Raw genomic sequence first — 22252 nt, forward strand, 5'->3', positions numbered from 1 at the left:
ATTTAATTTACACTGTATTTATAGACTGAAATATTAATTCCAAACTTTCTGTCTATAATTAAACACGGTGAAACAGTTTTTCAGTGTCGCCCTTTCTCCTTTCACCTCTATTTCAAGTAATTGTTAGACAGTCCCCAGAATACTTTCACTTTCAGTCTCGAGTAATTGTTGAACAGTCCCCGTTTCTGAAATCTATCGGGTCATATCAAACCATCTGAGCGGGCTTTTCCCATCTTTTATCTAAACAGAAGCTAAGGTCATGTCCCTGACGCAATTCAATCTTCGCAGAAAGCAGCCACACTCCTTATTACGTCGGATGGAAATGACGCTGCCGATGAGCAGTAAAATAAACAATCTTCAACAGTTCCGCAATTTTTAAGTGACATCCTCTGTGAAAGCAAAATGAGACTGTCTCTATTAGCTGTCACTTTTTTGGTAATATTTATAAATTCCATTGCACAAAAAGGTAAGCTAAAATGTTCTTAAATTTGAGTTTTATTAATTTGATAGTTTACTTGTTTAATATACTCATTCTTAAATGTTAACTACCTCTTAGAATCGAGGTAATTTATCTTTCAATTAATTTTATCTTTTCTGTAGAGGATAAAAATTGTCACGCAATAGATGTTATGTATGCACTGCATTTGTTTAATGATAGCATAAGAATTCTAAAAATATCGTTTTCCCTTTTTGAAATCATTCAATGAGTGATCAATATTTAATTTATATTCCGAAGTACGTTTATATATAGCATCACTGTTTATAAATACGTTTTATATATAGCATCTCTGTAGAATATTTTCACGGTTTAAAAACAAACAAAGAATATTCAACATTTATTCAAATTGAAAGAAATATTGTTGTACTTAAAAAAATACATTATTTTTATGGATAAAAGAAAAGAAAACTTCGAATTAAATTTTATTTAGTTGTGAAATAATTGTGAAAGTGAAAGATATTCGTTTTGAATGTGACGAAGTTAAAAATGTTTGTAAATGATTTTGATATTTGTTTTGAATTTATAATGCTCGTCTAAGAGTATGATAATGTTCTTAAGGCTTTAAACTTTTTCTTGCTTTTTTTTTACTTGAATGTTTTTTATTATGTTATTCATATTCGAAAATATTTAATCAAAATTATGCATGAAAAAAGAAATTTCCAAATGCATGAGAAAAGAGAGAGAGAGAGAAAAAAAATGTTGATTTGAAGGGTTCTTATTTTTTGGAAGTTGTTTTTGTTTTAGTAGACCTAAATAATTACTTGCTTATATACTTATATTATATATGTAAAGAAAAATAGAAAAATTATCCTGTGCTTAATAAAAGCAAATGAATTCTATATAGTTTAAATCTACGCATCTTCAACCTTATTCAGATTTTGTTGATCTGCTTTTGATTTAGTTGTATACATTATAAAATCATTGACTAAAATTCAAGAGACCACATACTGACTAAAAATCAAGAAGCATTCTTAAGTAACATTCTCAAGAAATATTTTAAAATGAGCTCAAAAACATTTTCAAGAAACATTTTAAACAATTTTCAAGAAACATTTAAAAACATTTGCAAGAAACATTTAAAAACATTTTCAAGAAACATTCTTAAATATTCCCAAGAAACATTCTTAAATATTCTCAAGAAACATTCTTAAGTATAATCATTAACATAATTATTAATCATTAACATGATTATACTTAAAAATGATCAAATTAGTTTTTTTTTGTCTCTGAAATATTTAGTTAGATGCATTTGAAAATTATGGGAAGTTTTTGATTTTTTTTTTAATTTGATGCCAATAAAATATTTTATAGGTATGATGCATATTTCTTACTTATTATTTTTACAGTTTTAATAAATTACAGTTTGTTTAAATAAATGGGTTTTCATCCTCCTAAACGAAATAAAATGATCTTGTTGAGCTTAATATTGAAAGTCAAAAATGTGTCGACTTTCAAAAAGTTAAACTCTTCCACTGTCATTTTTATACTTGGTAGTCTAAAAAATAAAATATTTAAAAAATATCCTGGCATTTTCTGAAAAATAATTTAATATAGTTTTCGCAATTATTAGTTCTGCTTGCCATTGAATGATTTTATTATTTTCACTGCTTTCCAAATATCTATCACTTATTCAATTTTATCAGATGTGCTATGCATTACAATTTCTCTATTTAAATTTTTTAAGCTGTTGAAAAAGATAAAAACTTTATAAAGCTTAGCAACATGTTTTCAAATGTCAGAGAGGATCTGAGAAATGCTGGAAATAGTAAAGTAAATATAAAAAAAAAAAATGAACGTAGCATATTGCTTTCTAAATTTTAATTTGATCATACCATAGCATGAACAGATGCATTTAACCAGTATATTATGGACTTATAGATAATTAATATGCCCAAAAATTAGGTTATAAATACAAAATATGAAATATCAATGTATTTAAGATTGTAAGGTAAAGGAAATTAAGATTATAAGTAAAACCATTGAATCACTTGCTCAATCCCAACCGTTGATCTGAATTCCCTAATTTTTCGTTCACGTGAAAGCTCATGACCTCTATATATTAATCCTCCATTTTTGAAAATGTACTGGGTCACTATACGTTTGCTTATGGAAACATCAGCATCAAAACTCACAAGCCCTAACACTGGACTGATATCGAAAATTTTTATTTCATATGAAAGCTCATAGACTCTATATATATTATCAATGGGCAGTCGCTCTACATGACTCTCCATTTTCGATAGAAATCGTTTCTTTACTGTACTCTGTTTATGGGGAAATCCGCGGCAGCGTAGCCCCAACCACTGGACTGATTTCGAAAATTTGAATTTCATTTGCAAGCTCATAGTATATAGGTTTGTCATGAATTGCTGCCTGCCCCTCTGCGATCTTCAATTTCTAGAGAAATCGAAAAAAACTCTTCCTAACTGTGCATTTCTCTTTTAAAATTTCGATGGAGTTCCTCAAATACAAACATTTGGCCAATGTAGAGAATTTTTGTTCCATATAAATGCTCAAGATCTTTAGATAAATAATCAGTGTTAATTTACCATTTTCTCCCCATTTCGATATATATTGCAAAGGGAAACATAACAAAATTAAGTTGTTTTTATTTTGCTGGCTTTTCTATTGCAAATGAGGTTGTTGATTAAAATTTTTGGGAACTAATACCATTCTTCTAACAACTAGGGTTTTAAATCCTGGAAGATATTCAGAAGAGGTATGATGTCATTTGTTAGTGATTTATAGAACATCCCAAACATGCATCATGGGATTGTTGTCAGGTGATTTGGCTAACTCCAATTGGAGAGTATGCTTTTCCTCGAAAAAAAAATCTTTCGTACGTTGAACTCTGAATGTCTTTGCGTTATCGTCCATAAAAATAAAATTATCGCTAATAGAAATCTGGAAAAGCGTCACATAAGTATCAAGAATATGATTTTTGCACCTTTGCGAATGCGAGATCCGGCATCAAAAATATGTTGAAGTGTACAACATAATTATTTCTCACCTGAGTTCACTTTCATAAAGACGATCCATTTCTCTTAAATGAGAGAGATATCATGCACAATGCTTTTTCCAGTAAATAATTTACCAACACTAACATCTTATGCAACTAGTCTCTACTCATTAGTGAAAAGGTTATGGCTCTCTAATCTTGCTGAATTTAAAAATGGTTTTCCAAGCTACGCACGCACGCACGCACACACACACACACACACACACACACACACACACACACACACACACACACACACACACACACACACACACACACACACACACACACACACACACACACACACACACACACCTATCCTCTGCAATGATGCGAGGGAAACGTCTGTCACCAGTTCTAGTCATCCTTCTGAGTTAGGCATATGCAGATAGTTTGAAGAGAAACTATTGTTTGATTTATAGCATCTTGCATTTAATTTCACATATCAATCATTTACATGTATCTCTGGTGATTCTGAATGGCTAACTTTTCTGATGATGATATCCGTAATTTGGAATTTGAGACATTCCTTACCCTGAAACAATATCTGTTTGAGATTGGGCAATTTCAAGCCTACAGCGACTCTCCATCTTAATCCATCATGTAAACGATTCCTATAACACGGTTTTGCTATAAGCTGTGAGAGTAGAATGTAGAATTCAGTTATTTAAATAAGAATGTCGTTATTTATTGCAAATAACTACATTCTAATAAGCTAATAAGTGAAAGTCCCTAATGTGAAAATTTTGTATTAATCAATTACTTGTTGTTGATTGTAATGAGATTTTTTCTGCTAAGAACCATTTTCACAAAAACGAAAATCCATAATTGGAATAGCTTCCTAGCTTTACGTTTTCTTGGAAACCGATACTTTTTAAGATATTAAAAGGACTGACTGTCTCATAAATACTTAAGTTATATCGACCAGTCACCAAATTATATACGATATAAAAATATTAATACTATTTATTTTGTTTAATAGCAGTAAATGTATCTGTGACTGAATTTTTGGATACCAGTATAGTTAAGATCGAAAAAATTCGTAAGTAAAAGTGAACTGATAAATGACTTGATAAATTTTAAGTTAATGAACATGAGAATCAACTTGAACCGTTAGAATATCATGATATTCAGAAATAAAATCAATTAGCATTTTATTTCTAGAAAATAATCGCTTCACCTGTAGGAATCTGAGTAACTGACAGACACCAAAAAATAAATTCCATTCATCTAAGTCATTATGAGATTAAAAATGTTTTCGTATTCAACAAAAAGAATTTTCCAGTAAAGTAAGTAAAATTGAAAGCAGTAATTTGACACACAAAGTAATGATAGCTGCAGAATTAACATATTCTTTGGGGGAGATTAACAATCGGTTAACTTTCCCCAGTACAATGTGCAATCAGTTGTCTTTGAGAGGCCTAGTTCTGAATTCTTTGCTATGGCTTTAATTAACTGACTGCTGTGGGTTCGACAAGCTATGCATGAAAACAATGTCACAAACGAATGAGAAAACTTTTCTATTATTAAATTCCCTCTGCATCCCTCTCTAATTAGATGAAAGGCTTTCTGAAATATTTTTTGGCATTCACATAAAATAGGTAGGATAGAGAGGATTGTATAGGGTGAGGCAGAAAAACCGGACAAACAATTTTTAATATAACTTTATTAAAAATAAATAAATTAACAAAATATAACAAATAACAATAAAAGTAGACTTCTACCAATAAATAAATTTAAATGATTTCAAAGTGGTCGCCTTTTGTAGCGATGCAGAGGCGCAAACGTTTATTGAAATTTTCTGCAAAGGGCCGCAAGTCGTCTATCTTTAATCTATTTCATTCCCATCGAAGCTATAGCTTTAGAGAGTTCAAATTTTTTTTCTGATTTAGTGAAAATCTTAGACTCCAAAATGGATTGTACTCTATAATCCATGGGATTGAGATTTGGTGAGTTTTGTGCCCACTCTCCAGATGATATCACTTCCAGAAAATGCGTCTTGCACCACTCTTCTGCCTTTTGACCTTATGAGCTGGTGCGGAATCTTTTTGAAACGTCCACTTTGCATTGCCGAAGTGAGTTTTGGTTCAAAGGAAGCACAACCGCTTCTAGAATGTCCCGCTGGTATACTTTTTGATTTATTTTAACGCCCTCATCATCAAAAACCAAAGATATTTTGCCGCTTTCGAAAATTCCTCCCCAGACTATGACTGACTTTGGATGTTGGTGATATTCAACAATTGTTGAAGTGCTTGGAGCATCTACAGACCAGATCCTATCGTTTTGGGAGTTATGAGCTTGTTGAACGGTAAAGAGCTTCTCCTTAGAGAAAAGGAATCGCTCCCAGTGTTGACTTGCAGCCCTTTTCAAAAATTATCGGCATCTTTGGAGCAGCACGAGTTTTCTTTCTTCAGTGAGAAGCTGAACTTTTTGGAAATTGTAAGGATTCGTCAAGCTCTGTTTTTGCCATTCGTCGCACTGATAGGTCATTTATTCCCAGTTCACGAGCGATCTTTTTCATGTAACTCCTCGGATTTCATTGAACTTCCTTTTTGATGGGTTACGGGTATTGAAAGTGTTCAACGTATGTTTTCGCTTATTTCCTAGACACCGACCATCATTGTTAAGCTCTTTGAAACGATAGATTGCTTTGAAACTATGAGACACATTAAGCAAACGAACGATGTCACTCTGTCGTTTTCCTTGGTTTAACAACTCTAAAATAGAAGATCAAATCATTGTCAAAAAGCCAAAAAACAATAACTTAACTAAAAATACATTATAAAATATTTTATAATTGAAGTGGTAGACAAAAAGAAATGAACACATATTAAAAAAAAAATTAGTTAACTTCTATTCTATGATGTCCTATGGTATCTTTATCCGAATTTTTTTGCCGCACCCTGTATTGTATCTTGAGCTTATTGTATCTGTTGGAAGTAAGTGTCTATGGGTGAAATATGTATGATCAAAGCGAAGTCTTGTTACATTCAATCTACGGTTGAGTCATCCTTTACAAAAATGTTTCACTTGCGGAGAGACAAGAAAGGAATGACAAAATATATTGAGAACTTGCAGATCATTTTTGGTCAAAATTTTGCATATGCTTGTAAATAGATCATTTTTTTTTGTTTTATTGTTATAGTCAATGTATTACAGATCTTGTAATTAAAATCAATATTATCGTATTTATTGGTATCGAATAAATATATAAAATATCTCACAGCTTACATTTCTGAATGCATATTCATAAAATGGTTGTTCTTAATAGTGTAGCTGCCCCTTTATATGGTTATAATATGTAGATACTTATCATTTTGCTGGATTTTAAGCATTAATTTTAAAATTTGACTGACGTTTCTTTGTTATACATATACGAAGGAATTATTAACAGCCTATAAAACGACATTTGAACAATCAAATCATTTAAACAGTTTTAGGGATTATAACATTTTTGATAAAATATAGAGTGGAACACACTTTTATTAAAATATTACAAAAGTATTTTAAAATTTTTATTAGATAAACTAACCGTTATGTTATTTGACTATTTCTTGATCTATAAAGTAATTGTATCAATAAAGTTAAGTATTTGTGTATGTTTCAGTTTCAAAATACTTCGATTCGGATTTCAATTTTTACTTTATTCACCTCTATTTAGATTATTTTATGTACAAAAAATAACATTAAATATTTCTTACCATAAGAAACATTTTTTAAATAGACGTTGCTGATTTTTTTCTCTTAAGTTTGTCTTTGTTATCAAGTTTTTAATCTGATTCTTGTCTTTTAGTTATCTAATAAACGCCGAATCGGAACTTCCTGTACACTTTCCCGGATGTAAAATATCCCTTCGTATCTTACCAATAAAATATCTTTACGAATATTAATTCAATGAACTAATTTCCATTTTTTCCCCATCTGCTTTAGAGGATGACATTCCAGATGAATTAGGAAATGACTATGATTATCAAATTGATTCATTCAATACTGAAAAAGAAGAAAACTTCACTGGGGAACCGCCTTTTGCTAAAGAATCCAATTTGAAAGGTTAGTTATTTGGTGAATTTGCACATAAACCTAATTTATTCGTTAAAGAAAATTTCAAAAAGGAAGATTTGATTGTCATTTTTAATGTACTGGGCATGGGAGTAACTATTCACGTGCTCATTACAATAAAAATTCCATATATTTTATATAGTCTGCCTTTAATTAGTTCTATTCAAGAACTAGTCACCTTTGGCAGCAAGATAGTTTACTGAGAATATTAGTAATGTTTAAATTGCTTATGCACACTTACTTTCTCATAAATGAGATATCGAGAAAGTATCGAAATCGCGACACATTTGAAACGAGATTTGTTAAATTTCCACATTTTAGATCTGCCTGAGTTAAAAAAAACACGATATATTTTTGGTACATCCGTCTCTCTTTTGCTGTCTCATAAAAAATAACTTAAAAATGATTCGAGCTACACAGTTGAAATTTGGTACATGATCTTTGTGCCAAATTTGTTGACTTCTTTCAAATCTGGAACGAAATCCATTCAAAGAAAGTCTGTCTGTAGGACAATTCGAATATAAGTTAACATAATCTCTACAAAACGAAGAGAGATTTGACATCTAAAGCATAGTTACCTAACAAATTTGGAACCGTATCCATGAAGAGGTTAACTTTCTATCGATTTGTACTTTCACAAGCATGCAAACGCGGTTATTCAAAAATGCAACGACTTAAATATATGAAATTTGGTTTGTAATTTTGCGACGGCAATTACAGTTCTGTGTCAAATTTTAGTTTCAATCGGTTGAAAAAAATGCGTCTAAAACATAAATTCGGTTTTCGGATACTATTAACAGCATGCCAGGGATTAATCGCCAAACAACTCGCCAAGGATCACAGGATAGATTTGTTGCTATTTGGCGATAGGCGAGGATCGAACTCGCAACCTTTGGGTTCGTAGCCGAGTAACAAGACCACTAGACAAAAGAAATTTCTCATGTCTCGTAGCTGTTATCTGGCTTATAAAGCGTCACCACATTACTCCCCCTTCAGTTCGTCGGAGGTGAGACGAACGATTTTTTGTCCTGTTTTTGCTGTGTTTTTGCTGTTATTAGTGGTGATATATTGGCTGTAGCGTCTTATCCATTTTTTTTGGCTGATTATTTATCAGCTTCATATTTTATTTATTGGCCGATTGTTTATCAGCTTCATTTTTTTATTGGCTGATTATTTATCAGCTTTGATTTTATTTATTTCTGGTAGAGGGCGCTACAACAGTTGTATGAAAGGTTTTTTTTTTTTTTTTTGCGTATCACGTCATCGGGTCACCAATGTTGCTGCTAGCGATAGACGAGGATCGAACTCGCAACCTTTGGGTTCGTAGCCGAGTAACAAGACCACTAGACAAAAGAAATTTCTCATATCTCGTAGCTGTTATCTAGCTTATAAAGCGTCACCACAGATTCAGTAGAAATTTCTGAATTCATATAAAAGATCAATATTTCATAACTACTTTTTCTTTTATCTAAACCATACAAGGTATTTGCGGCTTTACCCAAGGTGCACCTTTTTTTTTTTTTTTTTGCAAGGAAGCTATCACACGTTTATTAGAAAGTATGCAAGAAAGTTTTCGGGAGATCATTTCGTTTGGTTTGTTCATGCTTCAAAACAACATTCATTAAAACATTCAAACGTTCATTTAAAACATTCAAACGTTCTCAGTGAAATATTTTAAAGCATCAAATAGCGACGAACATTAAAACAAAGTTATTTTAATAGTTGCATACCTGTTTTATTTATTTTGTACATGGATATTGTTAATTGTTCGGAAAATATCATAATCTAAATCTGTTAATAGACATTTAGCAGACGATTCCTTTTCAGACATTTTATAACTGCTACTATTTTGATTTTGTTAAAATATCAATAAAAAGTAAAAGCAAATGATTTTTTCTAGGATAAATATATTTTGTTAATATCATTTCGTTTATTTTTTGTATAATAGCTGATGATCAATTGTAAACCTTCTGGAATCTGGCAATGTTTGTAATATACGCTGTTATGTTGAAAGAATAAACAAGCCGATGGAATTCTAAAATGCTTGGAGTTTTAATGCATTTTAGATTTAATAATTTAAGATGCACTGCAAGCTATAGTTTGAAACTTAAGAAAACGGGTAGTTTTCTAGAAAGCATTCAAAAGTTAATACAGGTAATTTCCATGACAGCATAGACTTAGTGTCTGTGTAATCTGTTTCAAATAACATGTCTTTTTTGGATCAATGTAATTTCCCCTTCTGATTTCTTATGTAAGTTTCTCAGATAATTTACAGAATTTTTGTTCCTTAGTCTGCAGCAACTCATGCAATTTTCACGATTAAATATTTTATGAAACTATGAACGCGATTTCAATTTTTTAAATAAAAAAATATTGAACATTTTGTAAATTAAAAAAAATGGCAAAATGTAGAAAATGGTGCGGTAATTAAATTGCTATCGTTAAAGAACAATTTTTAAATTTAAAATAATGTAAAAGTTATTTTTATGCAGTAATAGTTTTGTCAACTATCGTGAAAAAACGTCAAAATTTTAATAATTTTTAATTAGTTAAATTTTTAAATAAAAATTTTAAAAATCATTCTGAGGTGTACCTCTTATTTTCCAAAATAATATGTATGATTTGGTAGTTTGACATAGATCCAACAGTCTAACCAGTGAAGAATCAATGCACACAGACATACATTTTCCTTTATTATCAACAGATTATTAATAGTAATACAGACGAAGTTGAATCAGAGCTAAACTACTCTACTGCATTTAGAGATGCCTCCATTAAAATATCAATGTAAAAGCAACAGAAATAGAATTTAAAAAAATCATAATAAAACAATAAAGGAAAAAAAAGACTTCGTGCTTTTTTTAAAAATTATCATCATCATTACATAACTTAACGCCTATCAGAAAAAGCTTAATAATTGCCCTTAAGTTCATACTTATAAAAATCATCCAGATCTGAAAGCGATATTGAACTCGTAATAAATTTTTAAAAGATGAAAAATATCGTTGTGAATAAACGATATTTGCTTTTAATTTGAATACGTTTTAGTACATAGCTGTTTTTAGCGAATGAAAATACCAGAGAAGAATCTCGAAGCCTTTAGCCCAAAACCGTTACCTACTTCGTCTATTTGATAATCTGGCCCTAGGATGAGAAAAGGATCTCACTCTTTTAAATGAACTTAAGCACTATTGTCGAGTTCAAAAAAAAAAAAGTAGCCAAAAAATTGGGAAATCACTTTTATTTATTTTAATAGCTCTCGAGCGACCGTACAAAGAGTAACATAAGACAGCTTATCATTATTTCATTTCTCATGATTTTGCTGACAATTGTATTGCTCTACATTGCTTTTTTGTGAGCATAATTTTATATGTCAGTTGTGGATCTACCACTATTTCTCCTTTTTATTTCTCTTGTGAGATGTGTATTAAAACAAAAATTGTTCTCACGACAATAAGTTGCTATTTTCAGGACAATCATCTGAATGAAATACACGGAAAATAAAAGCATACTGCATTTATTTGCCTAGAATTCTGATTATACTGTAACATATGTAATTACAATAATTTAAATATTCAAGGAGACAAAATAAAAGATTTTTTCTAGGTTTTCTGCTTTATTTTTAACTTTAATATTTCACGAATAATCGTACATCTATTTTAGAATTTTTATTTTTATTTTTAAATAATTAAATAGTTCTTATTTCCTGAAAATGTAATTCTTCCTTTTCTTTCTAAGTGCTAAAGTTTTTTCTTTTTATTCCAAGCCTTCTAAATCCCGTCTATAATGATAAATGTCTCATGATGTTTTAGATATCGTTTTGAATCACTTAACACATTTTTAAAGAATGTCTTTAAGAAGCTAAATAAACATAATTATCTTCATTTTCATTGCTTTACCTTAGAAAATTATTTGGTTAATATAAGATTTTTTTTTCCTATGAAAATTTTTAATTTAGATAATGAAACGCTGAAAGAAAATAATGCCACTACACTTCGACATTCCTCTCCAAAAAAGGGTGAAACTGAAACTAAAGAACCGCTGATATTAGGTAAGTGAGCCTAATAGTAAGATATATCTTTAATATGTCATAGTTTGGACGAATTGAAATAGATGAATCTGTTCATTATTTTACAAATCCTTTCGAGATTGACGATTAGCAGGGAAAATTTTTTTAAGCAAGCAGTATAATATTAACATTTACTTAACGTAAGAGACTCATAATCTCCTCAGTTAATATCTACTAGCTAACATTTAAAATTCAACTAATTTCTTCCTCTTGTCATATTTCAACATAACTAACACATGATGAATTAATCACCTAATTGATATATTTCACTCAATTTCGTTACCAAATCTGAAAGGAATCTATCAAACTTTGTAAATTGATCACCAAACCCGTAATTCATGCAGTATTATTACAATGGATGTACTTTTAAGAATACAGAGAAGCAAAAATTATTACTATAGCATTACAATCCCAGTTACATAGAATAACATAAAATAAAATTTTTAAAGATAGTGATTTAAGTACTTGTCGGTTTTAAGGGCGACCATAAAGCACCAAGAAAAAATTTCGCCAATTTCGTGATTTCAATCGTCAAACTATATAGCATGTGATTCGCATAATAAATAATAATCCACTTGAGAATATTTGTAAAATTTGCCTCAATTTTTCTTGGCCCTTTTTGGTCACCGTTAAAAAGGAATTTTACTTTGATTTAAGATCCCAGTATTGAAATAATAATAATAATAAATAAATAAACATTCAGGTGCAACTTTATAAATTCTGTAGTCACCCATTACATATTTCGTTCTGAAATGCTTCTTGCTTTGCATTATGCTTCTCAAGCCTCTAGAAAAAAACTACTTCTACCCGCCACTAAGACACATGGAAGAAAAACTAAATGAACGAGCCAAAGCGACTGCATTGGCGGAACTGAGATTGAGTCCTAAATGCCAAGAGCTGGTCTCGATACTATCCCTACAGAAAATGGCACATTCTATCATCGGTAGAAAGATAGCTGTTTTATACTATTTTTGTATCTACCAGGACGGCGAGAATCAATCACTATACTGGAAATTTCTTAGGTCCACATGTGAGGGAAAATAAGCCAAATTTTCATAGCATGATCGTCAGTATGTTTTAAAAACATAAACAAAACAGAATGAAGTATTGAAAGCAACAATAAAAACAATTTGATTTTAATTCTCAGCGATGAAATTAATGTTGTAAAATATACTTACAAAAATTAAAACTTGATTAAATCTATAAAGAGTTTTGCGGCATTAAATTAGTATCATTAAAAAGGATAATACTTTAAACATTAAAGCAATGTAAAAGTAATTTTTGTGCAGGAATCTTTCGGAAAGCATCACATGAAAAGCTAAAATTTAATTTAATTTCTAATTAATTAAAATTTCAAACAAAAATCTCCCTGAAGTACGCATTCTCATTCTTTCAAGTATATTTGTGCTAAGTAGGTAGCTCTAAATCAAACGGCCTAGTTTGTAAAGTGTCAACACATACCTATACAGACATATTTTCCTTATTATTAGTAGAGATAGAGGTTATTAAATTTTTTTTATTAGAATTGATTGATTTTCTTCTTCTACTGACCATGTGTTTGCTTTCAGTGGATATTACTTTATATTTACAAAATACTCTTTGATGTTGTACGGAGTTTCGGAAAATGGGCAATAGAGTAGAAGAATCTTTGGAATGGGAAACTTTTAAAAACATTCCCAGATTCGCTCAGACTTTTCTTGTTTTTAGTAGTGATGTATAAAGCAATTAGTTTTATATGAAGCATTTTATTATGTATTGTAAAATGTAACAAAAAATAAATAGTCATATAAAATTAGTTAATTTGTTGAAATTTAATTCTTTTTCTTTTTGTATTTATCGTAAGTTTAGAAATATTTGCTTTATTTGTGGTTCTATGCCTTTAAACAATGAGAATCGAAAAAAAGATTTCGAACAAAATTATCTCTGGAAATGGTGATTCTAGTTTTAAACAGACAAAATTATGACATACAAAATTGACAGAAATGAACGAATTTTCCTTTTAGAATCATCAACTGATTGAAAACATCAATATTTATGGATAATGAGATTAACTAGCATTTATGGTTTTTGTTTTTTTCGATTAAACCTGCAGTATTTATTAATATTATGTTCTTTTTTTTTCTTTTGCAAATTCAGACACAGATGAATGTGGTGATCCGCCTCTCATAAAAAATGCAATAATTTCACAAGGAAAAGAAATTCGATATGAAGTAGGTGCAAAAGTCACTTATGCTTGTGAGTTCGGCTACACCACAGATGGTTTAATACCTTATTCAGAGTGCCGTCTCTCTGATGCCACACAGAGTCTCTATTGGACTAATCCAGGAATTCGATGTAGTCGTAAGTATTTTTTAGTACCATAAATTCAAAAACTTTGAATTGGAATGCTTAAAGATTGATTTTGTTACCTATTTTTGTGAATGTCAATACTATAGATTACTGTGAACAATTGAAATTATGATACACACACACACACACGCACGCACGCGCACACACACAAAGTGGTCAGAATTAAAACACCCCTACTCTGAACTCTTTATAAAGTGAATTACTCAGTGGAAAGACTCCAAAATTGTTGAACATCTATTTAAGACATGGGGAAACGATTAAGCGAAAAAAAATTAGTTCTAGGAAAACTGATTGATGGCGCTGTAAAACAGAAAATATGCTGAAAAGATACAAAAGGCACATTTACAATAAATTTTATTCGAACGTGTCAAACATTCAATCATAAGGACCTTATCTATGCAGGTGAAACTGCTCAATATGGTTCCCTTCTTCAAAATTTAAAGTCTGCATTTTGTGAACAGCTTGTTCAACTGCGGATCGTAATTGGTGGATTGAAATGCTTCTCACATGCAAAATGATACTATTTTTCAAATCTGCCAAGGTTACCAAGAACCCACATCCAAAAATCACAGGGATCAAGATCTGGAGAATGAAATGGCTAGGTTGTTGGAAACACACGACTAATTACTCTATCATTAATAAAATATTACCAAAGAAACTGCTGTAAACAGTGTAGGGAGGAGCTCCATCTTGCATAAAGGTAATTGAATCAAGATATTGGTGCTGTTACCTAATGGCCATTACGGTGCATGTCACTGGACCATTATAAATAGCCTCTTCGAAAAGGTCTGAGCGTAAATGTGACTGTGAATCTACACTAGACTAATTTTAAATGAATGAAATGGAATACCTTGGAAGGTATGAAGGTTTTCCGTGTTCCAAATGTGATAGTTACAGCTGTTGACTGTTCAACTTAGATGGAAATGTGCTTCACCTCTCCATATAATCTGTCATGGCCACTATGCATCCATTTTAACTCTAACCAGAAATGTTCAATGCAAAGGTCAGTCGCTTCTCCCTGTGGATGATCAGCAACTGCTGATTTTAACGAATTTTGTACGGGTAAAAATCCACCATTTTCCTCAGTACGTTCCGCACCGTACGGAAGGGAAAAATTCCAAGTGCGGTGATACTGCACGTGCAATGCTACAGCCTACAACATTATTGTTCTACAATAGTGGTGGCAACATCTTCAACAGCATCTGAACGAGTCGATTTACATCCTCGAACCGGCTGAATGCTGAGATCTCTAGTTTTCTCGAATCGAGCGATCATTCTCCTGAGTGTTTGTGGAAGTAATCGTTCTGTTGTGTATATTTTTAAGTTGACGAAACTTTCTAAGTGCAGCTACAGCATTTTCTTTGTTTTCATAAAACAACTTCATTTGCGAAGCGCGTCCTGACAAGGTGACAGCCATCGCTAATAAGAATTTCATTTTCCTAGTTTTATCCCTTTTTATGCTCAGAATAGTAGCTGAAACTAAGGGTTTATACAAATTTTTGTGCTTATAGTGTGAAATTACAGTTACAATGATAGTATAAGTTTTTTCATTTTTTATATCTTTTTTTTTTTCATATCAGCAATAGAAATTAAAAAGAAAAAGTTCCATACCGGATGTGTTTATTTTTATTGTGATTTTGATGTGTCTTTCCAGCATATTTTCTATTGTTTCTGTGTTTCTTTTGTTGTTGTCTATCCATGTTTCTGGAACCAATTTTTTTCGCATAGTCCGTTTTCCTTTGTTTTAAATAGTATGTACAACAATTCTGGAGTAGTCAGAGCCTGACTAATGCAGGGGCATACGGGACAGTTGCCCTGGGCCCCCACATCAGAGCTGGCCCCAAATCGAATAGAAAGTTTATTTTAACTATAAAGTATATTTATTATTTTGAGAGAATAGTAAATCTTGGTTAAAACTGAGCTAGTAATAAACGTTTTAAAATTTTGTAGATTTAAAAATAAGCATAATCTTTCAAGATCAATTTAAATGTATTATTCTCAGTTTTTCTTACCTAGTAATAATACAGTCTAGTATAATATTGTATAATAACTTTAATTCAGTTAAATGAAAGAAAATAATAAATTAGTTAAATTAACATTACTTTTCAATGACAAAAAAGTAACAAAAGTATGGGGCATTTCCCTCCCACCTTTTCTTTCAAGTTTTGCATGCAATAATTAATTGAAAATAAATATATATCCACCCTGCATGTAAAATTTATCTTTAATGGATGTATATTAAAATTATCTTTTTACTGGAATTTGAATGATGAATCGGCCTGGATTTCCTCTATTCTCTAAAAGCATAGGACTTGTCTATCATATTTAGCGTTAATTATTTCTAAAATTGATAAAAAACTTATTGCTAAAAAAGTCTTTACATTTTCTAATTATAAATTTAAGAAGCATTTTTGTCAAATTTTGACTCTTCAGATGTGCTACATTCTTTTAATGATGGACATAGAATGACCAGAAAAAAAAAATAAAGCAGACTGAGCAATATTTCGTCTGACCATTGGAGTGGAGGGAGGGGGGATTTTATAGCTATTTTAGATTTTAGTCAATTTTCTTGTTATATATCTATACTAAGGTGAAAAATTTAAATACCTCTATAAAGTTCGGTTCTTCAGTACTGAAGCAGAGAGGGGACCCAATAAAGAAGTTTTTGCCCCGGGCCCCAATTAGGCTAAGTCGGGCCCTGGGAGTAGTTCGCTGTATAGAGAGCTCAGAGTATATATATATATATATATATATATATATATATATATATATATATATATATATATATATATATATATATATATATAATTTTAGAAATCTCTTAATTTTAGAAAATAGTTGGATATCAATGACATATTATTCGCTAATATAAAAGGTTTTATTTTTATTTACTGCATAATCATTAGTAAATACTTGCTTTAATTTTTCAATTATTTTTTTGCATTGGACTTTTTTTATTTTTTATTTAATAAAAAAATTGTTCTCCCCTTTCTTAGAGAATAGATGCTTTTTGCCTATCTATAACTACAGCGCGCTTTTTAAAACCCTTTTTAAAAATGTTACTGACATTTGTTTTGTTTATTATTAGAAGTGATGGATTTAGGCATTTTGTAGTCTTTGACAGAACACATCATGAAATATTTCTTTTAATCAAGGTCAGTTTAAGTTCAATTTCAACACATTTTTAATTAATCATCATGTTGGCAATTTATTTTAGCTTAATTTTTTATTTCAGTAATTTTATGAAAATGTGTAAATGATTATTTGCTTAATATTTGTTATTGTTGCGTGGCATTTACGTTTGTACGCAGAATGATTTAAGCAGCCACTTGGTGCTTATATAAGTTGTAATAAATTCATATTATTTTACTGTATCTCAATGATGGAATAAGTAACTTCTACAAATTTATTTATTTGGCAACTAGATTAATAGTGTTTTTTAAACCAACCTGTCTACAGTTTCAGTTATCTCAGAGGTCTTAAGCAGCTGCCTAGTCTGCGCTCTCAGAAATCCGTCATTGATTATCACAGGGGTGTTTGTGGGACCCCAAAAAATCCCCTGAAACTTTTACGGACTTACTACCGACATTTTGGAGTTTCGAGAAGGGGGGGGGGGAGAAATGAAAAATTACGATTATGAAGTATTGAATGACCTAATTATAAAAGTTCAATGAATTACTTTTTTTGCAAAATTAATAACCATTAATTTTGCAAAATTAAGACCTTTGAACCCAGGTCACGTGATCGCACATCTGGTCGAACGAAGTCTCTCCCTTTTTTTTCTGCCGCGCCTACTTGCCGAAAAGAATCCAGAAGAGAATGTCCGAGAACCGGGGGAATGAGTCATAACTCGCAATAAGGAAAGAACAAAAAAGAAGTTTTTTCCCCCTTTTCACGCATTATCACTGCCTTTGGAGAAAGAAAGGAAAAGTTTTCACCACACACACTGACCTTGCGTTTTCTGCTTTCAAAGCAAACAAAATTACCCAGATCAAAATAAATAATTCATTAATATTCCTACTTCCTTTTGAACGACGATCCCCGGAATTTCCGGGTATCGAAGTTCAAAATCCCCGGAATTCCGGGGTTTCCCCGGAGCACAAACACCCCTGTTATCAATAGGATAATAAATCTATGTAAACTATTTTTATTCTTCAGCTAGGTCTTGTGGAGATCCTGGGTATGTTTCCCATGCTCACAGAGTGGGATCTGTTTTTACATTTCCGAACAGAGTCTCATTTGAATGTGATGATGGGTACACGCTGCGAGGATATGGAACACGTTATTGTCAAACGAGCGGCACGTGGAGTGGAAGTCTTCCAACTTGTGAACGTGAGTTTCTTTTCATCTCTGCTTTTAATCAGTTAGTAACTAAGAACAAGAATTTAGAACTACTAAAACTGTTAATTTAGGAAATTTGTTTTGCTCTTGGAATGCTTACATTTAACCTGCTGTTTTCTTTACCTAAATGTATAGTTAACATTGGAGTGTGAAATCAAAGGTAAGTTTAAAATGACTTCATATCTCAAAAATTTAAGTAAGGTTTTACACTTAGCCACCTACAAATTATTCAGTAAGACCGTATATGTGCAGAAACTCTACAATAGCAAGTGTGTCCACCAGGAGAAAACTCCCCGCCAAATGTCTTTCTTTCTTTACTGCAGTCTCTAAAGAGACAGGTTACTGTAGGAAGACTTCATTTCGCGAAGGTAAAAGTTCATTCGAGTTTCTTAAATGGGCACGTTTAGCGCCAAATTGGCGATGTTTGGTATTTTTACATTTAATTTTTGAAAACAAATTCAAAAAATAATTTACTAAGTTCTAAATTATTTGAATACTCGGAATCTTGATAATATCCGACATTTGTTTAATATTCATGAGTATACAATTCTTGTAATCTGTAATCTTTTTCATATCATTGTAGTTTTGGGCAATATTGGTAATAAATATTTCATAGAATTACGTCTCAACCATTGCATATGCTCATTGAATTCCAGAAAGAAAATAAAAATCTGTTAATCTCTAAATATTTTCATATAATATAAAGAATCGCTATTTTTAATTTCAAATTATTTTTTTTATCTTCTTTTAAATCTATAAGTTTAATTTCTTACAATTATTATTTAACACCTCAGAGCAAAGGCTTAAATCAATGCTTTTTTCTTCTCCTTTTTTTAAATTTTGAAATTATATTAGATAACTGAGCTACAGTTACAGATTTAAGGAAATAATTCAATAATTTGAATGAAAATAAAATAGTGAATTTGTAAAATATATTTCCTTCAAAAAATAATTAAATTCAAAGCTCCCTGAAAGAACTTACTTTAATTTATATTTTCAATATAGTTTCCACCGAAACAATTCAAAATCAAATATCAGTTTAATTTTTCCAATGCAAATAACTGAGTATAATTGCTTAAAAATTTTAAAATGTTTATTATTTTAAGAATATGATCTTGGAAAAGATTTCTGTATTTTCTAGTCCCATATACCGATCGATTCAAAGGGTGATCTTATTTAAAATATAATAGATTATATAAAATTATTTAACTTTTGAATTACAACAAATATATCAATTAAATTTTAGTTTGTGGCATTAAATAAAAGTTTTAGATTCAAAAAAAAGCTATGAAAGCATATTAAGATATACGATTTTTTAAATGAATAATTTATTAGTTTTAGTTGAAAATCATATGAAAAATACTTTTATAATTATTTAGTTTAGTTTGTTAGTTTATATACTTTTATAATTATTATAGTGAATTTTTAATGCAAATCATATGAAATTCAAGACAAAGTAGAATAACAAGATGGTAAGACCTATTTCTATGATACACACCATAAATACAGACATTTGGAGTGAAGTGTTCTCCTGGTGGACACACAGTACTTGTCCCGTCCAGATAAGAACTTGTTATTGTCCATTCTTTCAGCACATGCGCAATCTATTTTCTGCGTATGCGTGACTTACTGGAATCTTATAAGTGGCTGAGTGTAAACCCATCTTTATGTACAGTAATTGATAAATTCTTGGAAATAAAATTTGGTAGTTAAGCCTTCTGAGAGAAGCCGGTGTTAAATTACATGGATAATGAATTAAAAAAATGTTAATTAAAAAAAACGGAAATATTAATAGAATTTTTCTAAAAAAGTTAACACAGTAGATGACTAGCTATATAAATGCACGACGGTCATCCAAAAAGTAAGTTTCTAATGACCTATTAAAAAGAAGCATAATTCTCTGGAAAGATTATTGTAAACGATACCACCGGAGTCGTAACACTTGTCATACAGTGAAGTCCATTATCACAAAAGCCCACTGCCTGGGAATGAAGCCAGAGTATCATAGGTATTTACAGCTTTTGACTGTGGAAAAGCGATGATCAGATAGGAATTTCTTCAAGTGGAAGTCACATTGAGAAAGATCGGGACCATAGGCAGGAAGTCAAACAGTTCCTATCGATATTTCTGCAGCCTTCTTCTTCTTTTTTTCTGTAATATTTGCCGTATGCGGACTAGCGTTATAGTGGATCAACATAAAACTAACACTAAGCATTTCATGCTTCTTGTTTTGAATACTCGTCGCAAAATCTCTAGTGTTTCACTGTAAGAGACACTACGGGAAAAGAGAGAAATGAGAATGCATTTGAAATTCATATAGCTTCAAAAGGAAATTTTCCATAAATTTTGCTGATCAAGCATTTATTTTACTCGTTCATGTTTCCTGTAATATTGAAGCTTCACGTATAATAACTAAAGTTTCAGAAATCAGACTCCCAGAAATTGGACAGCCGTGCAATTCAAATTTCAAAATTAATATGTTTTATTACATTTGAATTCAAGAAGTAAAAAAAAAAAAAAATTCAGCCTATAACAATATTATGTGGACAAGTTTCTTTTGAGTAAAGTTGCTTTTCTCTGCATATTTTCACTGAAAATACATAAAAAAATTCATATATTTGCAAAATAATTTGAGTATTTTGTTCACCTGATATTAATTCTTGATTAGTAATCAATTAATTTAAGATATCGCATGCGCGATTCAGTTCAAACAACTTAAGCATTTTTGTAAGAATGCAGACGATAGTTAAAAATGTATACATTTTTTAAAAAAAACTATAGTTTCATTAAATATTTATTTCTAGCAATTGTGAGTGTAATTTTGGGACATAAATGAATTTTGTCTTGTGCCATATAAGTTTTTGTTGATTAAAAAGTTCCTCATGATTCAGCATCTTAGTAATTAAAGATTTTTTTTGCTTTCTTTGTTTTGTATTAAATGCTGATGCAACATAAGAAATTAAGTGATTTAAAGTTACAAGTAATTTATGAATGAAAGCGAGGAAAGATCGCATATAGATTAATTTAAGCTGTGAAAACTACATCAATAAAAATATAAGGTTTTGATTAATTGTATTTTGAAGCTATATTCTGCGATCCACCGTCACATCCTGAAAATGGCAAAGTGACTTATTCGTCTCTTGGATTTGAAGCGGAGCTTCATTATGAGTGTGATTCTGGTTTCATTTTGAAAAATGACCAGGGAAGGATCTGCTCTACTAATGGAACCTGGAGCGGGAGTGAACCTACTTGTCAAGGTATAAGATTTATATTGTTATATTAGCTGACCCGGCAAACGATGTTCTGCCTTATAAATTATTTCTATTGAATACATTTTGGTTGCTAACGAATGCATTGTAAGTGTGTAGGGATGGGATCTATGACAGAAAGAGGAATGGAGCACTGTAGACGATGATCGCCGATAAAAACTAAAAAACTCCAACCATTCATTTTCTCAATTCAATGTATTTCATTAACGTAATGAACATATACATTGTTTGATCTCTTAAAAGTTAAACGTAAAGTGAAAAAAGTAATATATTTTTTGTCCTAAAGTATAAAAATGAAATAAAGAAAATCAATATTCATTTCGAAGAGCAATTGAGTGTACGATATTTTCCCTCAGTCCGTCTTTAAAGCTCAATAGTTTGCCTACGCGAGAACATGCCACGTGTGAAAAACATGGTGTATCCAAATCTAAGCCGCAAACAGACATCGTTTGGCCTTGCGACTTATTGATTGTCACTGCGAATGCGAATCTAATAGGAAATTGAACGCGTTTGAATTCGATTTGCACGTCTGTGAGAATCATTGGAATTCGTGGCAGCAAAACATTTTCGGCTCGGAATTTACCATTCAAAATGGTGGCTTCGATAACGTTTTTCATCAATTTTTAATGGCCAATCGCGTGTCATTGCACAGCCATGGTGGGTTCAAA

General features: G+C 30.9%; 1 protein-coding gene across 1 annotated transcript in view; it reads left to right on the forward strand.

Moving 5' to 3' along the window:
* Positions 1–282: 282 nt before the first annotated feature.
* LOC129963939 (sushi, von Willebrand factor type A, EGF and pentraxin domain-containing protein 1-like) overlaps positions 283–22252 on the forward strand; it is a 73237-nt gene continuing 51267 nt past the window's right edge. Inside the window, exons 1-6 of the mRNA XM_056078548.1 lie at positions 283–466; positions 7428–7547; positions 11515–11607; positions 13762–13965; positions 18133–18306; positions 21399–21572. Coding sequence (XP_055934523.1) covers positions 403–466; positions 7428–7547; positions 11515–11607; positions 13762–13965; positions 18133–18306; positions 21399–21572 — 829 coding nt within the window. The 5' untranslated portion in view covers positions 283–402. The remainder of the gene's footprint in view (positions 467–7427; positions 7548–11514; positions 11608–13761; positions 13966–18132; positions 18307–21398; positions 21573–22252) is intronic.

This window comes from Argiope bruennichi, chromosome 3, assembly GCF_947563725.1.
Source record: "Argiope bruennichi chromosome 3, qqArgBrue1.1, whole genome shotgun sequence".
Taxonomy (NCBI): Eukaryota; Metazoa; Arthropoda; class Arachnida; order Araneae; family Araneidae; genus Argiope; species Argiope bruennichi.